At 43.1% G+C, this 9,257-nt stretch overlaps 2 protein-coding genes across 2 annotated transcripts; both read left to right on the top strand.

Annotated features, from left to right (window-relative positions):
- The first annotated feature begins 2,391 nt into the window (after nucleotides 1-2,391).
- Nucleotides 2,392-7,352, top strand: LOC115366291 (seipin-like). Its single transcript, XM_030061645.1, has 9 exons — nucleotides 2,392-2,549; nucleotides 2,667-2,748; nucleotides 2,835-2,978; nucleotides 3,116-3,151; nucleotides 3,589-3,723; nucleotides 3,817-3,914; nucleotides 6,017-6,146; nucleotides 6,320-6,392; nucleotides 6,494-7,352. Exons 1-9 carry the CDS (start codon nucleotides 2,392-2,394, stop codon nucleotides 6,589-6,591), a joined length of 954 nt encoding a protein of 317 aa, XP_029917505.1. The 3' UTR covers nucleotides 6,592-7,352.
- Nucleotides 7,353-7,768: 416 nt separating this feature from the next.
- Nucleotides 7,769-9,025, top strand: LOC115366290 (uncharacterized). Its single transcript, XM_030061644.1, has 2 exons — nucleotides 7,769-7,801; nucleotides 8,011-9,025. Exon 2 carries the CDS (start codon nucleotides 8,075-8,077, stop codon nucleotides 9,023-9,025), a length of 951 nt encoding a protein of 316 aa, XP_029917504.1. The 5' UTR covers nucleotides 7,769-7,801; nucleotides 8,011-8,074.
- The last annotated feature ends 232 nt before the right edge of the window (nucleotides 9,026-9,257 follow it).

Raw genomic sequence — 9,257 nt, 5'->3', positions numbered from 1 at the left:
ATGAAAACAATACCTTGTAAATCTCACTCACTCTGCTGATGACAGCTAAAGGTACTAACTGGTCATACAGAGACCTTCCTGCATTCTTTCTGGATAGGGTGAAATAGTATCCTTAATAGAATGTAATATCAGCAAGAAAAGTAACGCCCAAAATCAGGAAGGCTGTCAAAGTAAATGAGTCAAATTTGGTGTCACTTGCACAATCAGTGTGGCTTGCATGGATAGATGCATCTGGGCCCAGGGGATTAAAGAATTGTGTTGCCATCACTTATTTTTCATGGGCCAAAATGTAAATACATTATTACAGCGCCACCATCACAGATGAGGTTTCCAACCCATGTGCACAGTTTGGTCGCTGCAGCTCTTCTAGATTTGCAGGTCCAGACACTTTTAACAGAGAAGAATGGAAAGAAAATAAAAAATCATCCTAGCAATCATAATAAGGCTCCATACTAATAGAACTTCCTTTATAAACATTTTAAAACTACATGTTCAACAACAGAGAATACAAGACAAGCACGGGCAAAAATATGGATTACAGCTTTATTAGGGTGCACAATAGTCAATTTATCATATTCGAGTGGGGATTCCTGTGGTACTTTTTAAAATCCTTTATGGTAATGCAATAATATTCCTGAGATTTTATAGAACTTCACGTCTCTGGCAATCAATAGTGAGTTCAGAGTGGAACTGTTAATTATATGGCCTCACCATAATACTACAGGATATATAGTTTCTATTTTTGCCTGATATTTGCAAAGTGTCCTTCCACCATGTATTACAGAGTTATGGCAGTTCTTGTTGGTGTAAGCTTCAGCCCTGCTGTCCGTGTCCTGTCATCTAGATGTCTGCATTCACACCTCTGTTCCAGTTGGCAGCAGCTCGCTTCCTGTGGGATGATCTAAACCCTCGCCAGTGACAGTTTTTGGAGGAGTTAAGGAGCCGATTGGACAGTGGCCTCACTAAGCTGTTGCAGGGGAGTTTCTCTTTTCAGCATTTCATCATGACAGACAGAATTAAGCCGTGAACCAAGAGGGAACAAGCAGCAACAGTTGATTTCCTCACAGCTCAACGTGGATCAAAAGACATCAAGGGTGAGTTTTTTCACAGCTTGACATACAGTGAGTTGTTGTTTTTTTGAGTCCTCAAACCTTAAAACAGGTTGCAGGGCTGTTGCTGTTGGACCCATGTGTGACTTATTAATAAGACTGGGTCATAGGTCAAAAGATTGAGTTTTGATTTTGAGTTAAAAACTTTCTAGAATCTCAACTTTATGCTTCCTGTTTCTGTTTCTTCTTAGAGCTACTGTCCTGTACTGTCCGAGTTTCAAGACCCTAAGATCCTGTTATGATCCTGTTTTATTATTCTCCTCTTTCTTCATGAAAACAAACAAAAAACAATTACCAGACAAAAGTGATACGTTGTGACTTCAGCAACCCTGCTGTGTATTTCACATTGTGTTAAAACAAAATACAAAAATCCTTGGCCTCCCCATAGATCACACTAATTTGGTGAGACTGACTCCATATTTTGTGTCGGAGTCATCTGATGAGAAGAAGTAATCCTTGTGACTGAGATTGGACTCAGTGGTTTCACAGCTCTCAGCAGCATCCATGTGATGGGTTGTGTGTTGAGCTTAGCTGAGTTTTTTTTTTTCTTGCTCTCTTTCTCTCTCTAACGCCCACAGGTCTACAGTTAGCTTCAGAGGCACAAAGTAAGCCTAGTTCAAGGAAAACCAGTTTCTTTCATTGGGATTTTCCATGGAAAGGGGCTGGATCCAAGCTCGTGAAGGCAGACTGAAGTAAAAGAAGCTGGAAAAAGGCAGCGACACAAACACATTATGTGAAGCAGGCTGGTGAACGGAGGCTTTCTGGGCACATCTGGCAGTGAAAGAGTATCAGCCTGCTTTAAGACTTCTTTTTTTCCTCGTGTCATCTTATAATTTGGATTTAAAAAATTGCATCTTCGATCACCTCATATGAACTAGTTCTAATCTGTATTTTTTGCAGGTAAACATCACGTGGACCAAGTTAACTTTTCCCATTGAGGTGTCCCAGACTGTGGAGCATCCTGCCTGAGAAATTTAAACTAGCAATGTCAGTATGATTCTTTATATCCCCTCTTAAAATTACATACATGCTCTTATTGTTTTAATGTGTTTTTTTTTTTTTTTTTTTTTTTGCGTTATTTGTCTTGGTTTCATGATTGTTCAGTAAATCATTTCCTTTTTCTAAAACAGTGACATTCAGACTTCAGTAGTTGTTGACTGTCATGGACTACATGGCTCAAGGAAGAGAGACAGCCTCGCATCCTGGAGGTGATGGAGATGCCCTGACAGAATCGATCATCCTGGTTGGTCAGGGCCTGCAGAGGTTCCGGGAAGCTGTTGCCATGGCGATGTTGCGTGCCCGTCAGAGACTGTTGCAGGGTGGTGCTGTGCTCAGCATTATATCACTGCTCCTCTGGACCGCTGCCTTTCTTTATGGGAGCTTCTACTACTCATACATGCCCAAGGCAGCTTTTTCCACCCCTGTGCACTATTATTTAAGGTGCGTACACTGTGTTGTGCCTCAGACAAGCAATGTTTCTGTTGATCTCTAACTTGTGGACGTGCACTCCATGTACTTTCCCTATTTCTCTCATCTCAGCTTGTGTTTTGTCTTTAGGACAGACTGTGAGTCCACAGGCACCTTTCCATGCTCTTATCCTATGGCCAACGTTTCTCTGATAGGGAACGACAAGAAGCAGGTATCTATCCTTCCATCCATCCAAACATCCAGCCAACCATCCATGCACATGAAATATCCAATGCAATTTGTTCATTTCCATTTCAGGTGTTGACCTTTGGCCAGCCCTATCAGATCTCTCTGGAGCTGGAGATGCCCGAGTCCCCAACCAATCAACAGCTTGGGATGTTCATGATCAAGATGACCTGTTACTCCGCAGAAGGGAAGAGGGTTGGCTCCTCCGCCCGCTCTGTAAGTTGGCCCCCTCTCCTGTCTTGCAGTGAGATTTGATGTGCAAAATCACATGTAGCCAATCAAATAGTGCTTCATTACTAATCACTGTCATCTCCTGTTTACCATCACTGTTACTGTTGCTGTGTGTTTCTCAGGCAAGACAAGTGCTCTCCTCTTCCAGCTCTCGCTTTGTGAGTATAGCTCTGACGCACGATAACCCTTAATCACACAGCCTGGATGGAGCCAGATTAGCTCTGCTTATGCATGCTGAAGAGCTCTACTGACATCCCCACTTGGTCATCTCACAGGTCAGCCGAATGGGATGACCATGTGCATTACTTGGACATGTCAGTCAATAGAGACACTTGATAACAGAAAAATCCAATGAAAACTACCAAGGTCTGATTTTATTAAATGCAAGTCACTTAAAACAGAAAGCAATAAATTAATTAATTCATGCAAAAATTGTATTTGTCATCCTGTGTTACATGTTGGTTGCAGTGTAGTGCACTGTAGTGCATGGTAATCAAGTCAAGTGTAGCCCCAGGGTTTTGAACTTATTTCAGACCAGATCTTTCATTGAGTCACTGGAACCATCTGACGCAGTGTGTTGTCCTGCTGTGGTCAGGGCATGCTGCGTTATCGCTCAGAGATTTTGAGGACCATGGGGACACTGCTGTTCCTCCCGGCGTTACTGGCCGGAGTGACCGAGCAGAGACAAAACCTGGAGGTGGAGCTCTTCTCAGACTATACAGACGATCCTGTGAGTAATGGGGTGCTATGTGAGTGTGAGTGTGTGTGTGTGTGTGTGTGTGTCACTATAAGTATTTTGTAACTGTTTTCTGTCCGTGGACAGTATGCCCCTTCAGTGAATGCCATCATTGAGATCATGTCCAGCAAGGTGGAGATCTATTCATCTCAGCTCAACATTCACGCTCACTACAGTGGCCTGAGGTAAGAATGACCCACACACTCCCTGGAAAAATAATTTTGTAGCACAAAACTGATGTTGCATCATAAATTTGATACATGTTACATGTACCTCTGATAAACAGATAGAAATGTAAAATACTTGTGGATTACAGCAATCAAAACAGCATAAACCAAAATAAAGGCAAAAAACAATAACCAGTACCATTATGAACTCCTATGTCTGTATCGTATTAAAACAATATGCAATATGCAAGACTTTTATGGGAAAATGCTTGTCTCAGCTTAAATCACAGAGAGGGAATGCAACAGTGCCAGCATCCTCAACTGAGACAAGATTCTTAACATTTTAAATACTAATATTAATACACTTTGAAACACTTTAACTGTTGCAAAGACAGAAATAGATCATTTTTCCATCCATCCATTGTGGCCACCCATGGCCTTGGACTTTAATGTCCTGATCTTGATCCTCACCGTTTCCCATTCAGCTGCAAACTGTCCCAATGCATGTGGGCCAGTGCACAGCTGGTGACAGTGCACAGCCTTTGCAGAGTCCAACACTCCTGCAGTACTTGGATCACAGTTTGGGTGACACAGTCATAAGCCTTGTTCAACTCTATAAAGCATATGTAGACTGGATTGGCAAACACTCCTGACCCCTCTGGTATCTGTGTGAGGGTAAAGAGTTGGTCCACTGCTCCACTGCCAGAATGTAATCCACATTACGTCTCTCTAATCTGTGGATTGGCGATCTCCTTTCTGGCACCCTGGTGTAAGCTTTCCCAGAGAGTCTGCATTTTGGCATCCCGAAGATTGTACAAAAAGCCTGGCTCATCAAAGGCCATGGTTACACTTCTCTTTTCAATGTGACTTTTGTCATCTGATCAAGCAAGGATCGATTAGCTGTCACGTCAAAACGTTATGAGATTGAATCTTGTTCACATTTGGATCCAATCAGCCAGACCAGATTCTGAAGTGGCCTGGCTCACATTGAGTTTGGGGTTGGTGTGGACAGCATGTGGGCACAAACCAGGCACTTTATCAATACATATAGTGGAATATATTAGTGTGGGAATAACTGATCACCATTCAATCAGGCACGGCACATTTTAGCATCACGTCTTGACATACACAAGTACACAAGGCTGAGATCTGAACTGGTGCAGCCGATCACAAAAGTCACATTGAAAAGACAAGTGTAACCACAGCTTTAGTGTTACTTTCACTGTCTGACCATATCCTCAGTGAAGGTTTGAAAACTGCCTGGACAAAGTCCTGCCCACCCTGCATGAGTGACTTGAAATTTTAACAGAGCCTCTTTGAGGCCAACTGAAAGTCCTTGTCTGTGCCCTCCCAAAGTCCTCCCACACTAGCGTTTTCACTGTGGCAATCTCTCAGCTGAGTCTGGACCCAAACCAAGAAGACCTTCTTCTTCAGCCTGATGGTCCCCCTAACCAATGGTGTCCACCATCAGGTTCTTGGGTTGCCGATGCCACAGGCACCAAGTACTGTCTGACCATAGCTTCAAGTTGCCGCCTCAACGAGGAAAGGTTTGAACAGGGTCCAATCAGGCTTCATGGCCTGAGGCTGCCCTCTTCCCCTCATGCCAGTTGTTGGGGCTGAGCCTGACCAGATCCCCTGACCAGGCACTCACATACAAGCCCCTCGCTCAGGTCTGGATCCGGGAGGGTCAAGATACGGGCAAAATGCCAGTTTCTACATGTCAGGACCCCATAGGGACCTTTGAATCTTTCTTAAACTATAGATGATGTCCACAGTATATAGATAATAAACCCCTTATTTCAAGGCCCATTTTATTGATTAGTGTTGTATTTTTTTCCACAAGAAAAATATCAACATCTTGTACTTACTGTTGCCTGCATTCACTTGTATAAGCAACAAGTTCAGTCACATTCTCTGGGAGCTGTCAAAAGATATTCTGGGAAATACCGGCAATCACTAAATGTAGCACAATTAAAAGGTTTATGTAAAGAGTCTTCACCAAGAAAAAGGGTAATCTTAGCACTCATAGAATGCACTGAACGTGACAGATATTTAAGAGTGTAAGAGTTTCTGAGATTTTCCTTCAACATCCCATCTGTGTCTCTGTCTCCCTCAATCAGATACTTGCTCTTCAACTTCCCTGTCACCTCAGCGCTGGTGGGTGTGTCCAGTAATTTCATCTTCCTGAGTGTTCTCTCCCTCTTCGGCTACATGAGGCTGCTGTTGACAGTAGCACGGAGACAAAAGCAGGTGAGAGGAGAGTCAGATTGGATAGTACTGACTTCAAGGCATTACTGGTGAGAAAAATGTTTATTTTGTGTGCACATGTGTGTATAATAATCGATTATTTCTCCTAAGGTGTTCAGTTCAAGGTGAATTTAGAGCCAAGCTTAGACAGTGTTTGTCTTCCCTGTTGTTTATAGTACAAAACAGATGGAGCGTCATCAGGGAGGAAGAGGAACATGGACACAGGCAGGGAAGACGATGCTAAAGATGGTACAGGTATGAAGACACATACACACACACAGAGAATCTAACTTAAGTGCATTAAACACTGTTTACTGACATTTTGAACTGGTTGGTGTGTTTGACTACAGAAAGAAGCTACTTGGCAGACACCCCAATGCAGTTGGATCCACTTGAGATAACACCCACCGGCCTGAGAGAGGAGGAGCCCAGTCTGTATGACACATAGTCAGTCAGTGAGATAAATGAGTCGGGGCCGGCCGGTGGCCATTACTAAAGGATGGGAGGAGGATGGAGATGGGCCCTAATGGTGATATATAGGGATATGATAGTGAAAGCGATATGAGGTTGAAAATGAGTCAGATAATAATCACAGTGACACTACATAACAACCTGAGGCATAATACTGCCCTACTGGAGTTGTAGATCTTCAAATAGCCATTTCCCCTTCTTGCATCATGCACTCTTTATACTATGTCATAAGTTCACATTTTATGGGAACCTCCGTGATTTGTGGAATTGACTGATTTTAATTTGTATCATCTCAAACTAATCTGTCATTGTCAGTGTTTAATAAAAAAAAAAAGAAACACATTTCTCAACCCAAACCTGGTGTTCATTTAGGACAAACAGATGCACAGAGTTCTGGCTCCAAAAGGAGGAGCTAAACTCTGACCGCCTGGAGTTCCTCTTTTTGTTGCAGAGTTGTTTACCTATAATGTTGCCATTGTGGCTAATGTCCAAAAGCTATATGAATCTAAGAATGTGAATTTATTTCTAATCTTTACATGGATTATCATCTGACAGCGCTTAAGTGTTATGTTGAAATATTGCCAATCCAAAGTTCTGAGTGGGTTTGTACATCGAACCAAAGCCAAATAATGAATGGAGCCTGTGAGAAAACATGTGTCTTTTTTTTTTTTTTTTTTTTTTTTTTTACTGTAAAATATATGTCTATTACTTTGCTGAAAATCCATTCCAGTGCACATTCTATTCATTCCATTTAACTGCCATTTATGCATTTAATTGCAATAAAACTGCTTTAAAATGCTGAGTTGACTTATTTTGTCTTTTTTTTAACTATTGTAGAAATATTACCACACATGTGTATGTTCTCTATCAACACACAAAATCCACTAAGGCCTGCCTCTTTGCAGTTAACCCAAATTGTAAACACTGGAGGATCATTGACTCCAATTGAAAACACACAGGTGACACAGACAGGTGTCATTCCTGGACATCTTCTGATATCCTGTTATGCTGCTGGCAAAATTCCAGCAGCTGGCTGTGCATGAAGCTGTGGAAACTTGGTGGCGTCACTGCATGCAAAATATGGCATCAACAGGGATAACGCAAGAATAGAGAGAGAGACTGGAGGGATGTAGCTTACTGTCACAGAGGGTCACAACTGAAGACTAACGCTACATATTTGAGGAGAGGTAAGCCCCAATTTTGATATTTCTGTAGTTCTGTATATCTAAAAAGCAAGCAGAAGTAGACAGCAGCTGCCTCACTTGCTGCTTGATGTTTCATTTGAAGTAGACCTAACATTAATGAGGCTCATCCTCTTTGTAGCAGTGCTATATCTTCTGTTGATGTAGTTTCCTGAAACATATCCCAAACATTTTCTCATTTGATTTCCCTTAAGTCCTGGTACCCCAGCTTTCCACGAAGAAGCATGGAGTAGATGTATCACTCATTGCACACTAAACATGATGGAAACCACAGACGATCACTACATGGAGGTAGAAGAGACAGGGGAGGAGAATGAGATAACTGTGGACGACAATGATGTTTCTGTCAGACTATCAGATGAAACATGGCAACATCTATCGATTAGTGAAGGACCTTCCAGTGGCCATAGAAAGGTCAAAGTGAGACCCAAACTCCGCTGTATGAAAAGCTTCCCCCCTTACAGCCAGTGTATTGGTGGACTTGGACAGGAGAAAGATGATGAGCAGGACGGCGAGACACAGTCTCCACCAGAGAATTCAACACCATATGTCACTCACAAGCCTTGTCTCACACCTAGAGAGTGGCGAAGTGAAGAAGTTCAACTTGAACAAGAGGCATTGGGCACTGAAAGAAAAGACATGGAAACGGATGCAATGTGCAAAGGAGAGGAGCTGAGGGCAAAATGGAGGGGCAGGAGGAGGGAAAGATTAGGGGGAAGCAATGGAGCAGATATGGAGGGGTGGGAGAGGAGACAAAGATGGAGTGGGAAAAGAAAGACGGGAGAGGCTAGAGGAGAGAGACAACATGGCAGTAAAGAGGAGGAAGGTAAAAATACAGATGGTGAGAGGAACCACTGGAGAAGCAGTGCAAGAGTGAATTCTGGGGTGCAGGGGAAAGAAGCAGAAGATGATGAGAGGAGGGGCTGTGCTTATTCAGAAATGGAGGGAGAGGGCGAGGGGAGCGGAAAGACGGTGAGGAAGAGCCAAGAGGGTGAAGGGCTGCTGGTGAGGAGAGAGGGCTCCATGAACCCGTGGCCGACCCCACATCCCATCCTCTCCAGACTATTGCACTCCTCCTCCTCCACCTCCACCTCCTCCTCTTCCTCCATGAACCTCTCTTCAGCGGAGAGTGATGATGTGTTCAGCGAGGGAGAGGATGCAGGCTCCAAGAGGAAGACGTTCAGAAAGGTGAGAGTGGCCGGGTCTTAGATAAACAAGGAAGGGATGGATGCTTGGATGCAGGGATGGATGAATGAATGAAAACTGTGGCTGCACGGTGTATCTTAGTTTAGAATTATACATTCAGTATTGTTGTTGATCTGTGTATAGTTTATTACATCTGTGTGGGCAGCTGTTTTCAATGAAAGAGCCTTCAAAACTTGACTTCTCAACTGTTCTTTACTCCTGTGGTCCTGGCGATTTGCATGGGCTTGAAAGAGGA

The sequence above is a fragment of the Myripristis murdjan genome, chromosome 10 (assembly GCF_902150065.1).
Source record: "Myripristis murdjan chromosome 10, fMyrMur1.1, whole genome shotgun sequence".
NCBI classification, from domain to species: domain Eukaryota; kingdom Metazoa; phylum Chordata; class Actinopteri; order Holocentriformes; family Holocentridae; genus Myripristis; species Myripristis murdjan.
Note: the sequence above shows the minus strand (reverse complement) of the source record. Positions and strands in the feature narration are given on the sequence as shown.

What these genes read in the sequence shown, in the direction of transcription:
- LOC115366291 (XM_030061645.1), top strand. Translation starts at nt 2,392, where the DNA reads ATGGCGATGTTGCGTGCCCGTCAGAGACTGTTGCAGGGTGGTGCTGTG. An exon ending in CAGACTATACAGACGATCCT is followed by an intron (nt 3,724 to 3,816) that starts GTGAGTAATGGG and finishes GTCCGTGGACAG; the next exon opens with TATGCCCCTTCAGTGAATGC. An exon ending in GGAAGACGATGCTAAAGATG is followed by an intron (nt 6,393 to 6,493) that starts GTACAGGTATGA and finishes GTTTGACTACAG; the next exon opens with AAAGAAGCTACTTGGCAGAC.
- LOC115366290 (XM_030061644.1), top strand. Translation starts at nt 8,075, where the DNA reads ATGATGGAAACCACAGACGATCACTACATGGAGGTAGAAGAGACAGGG.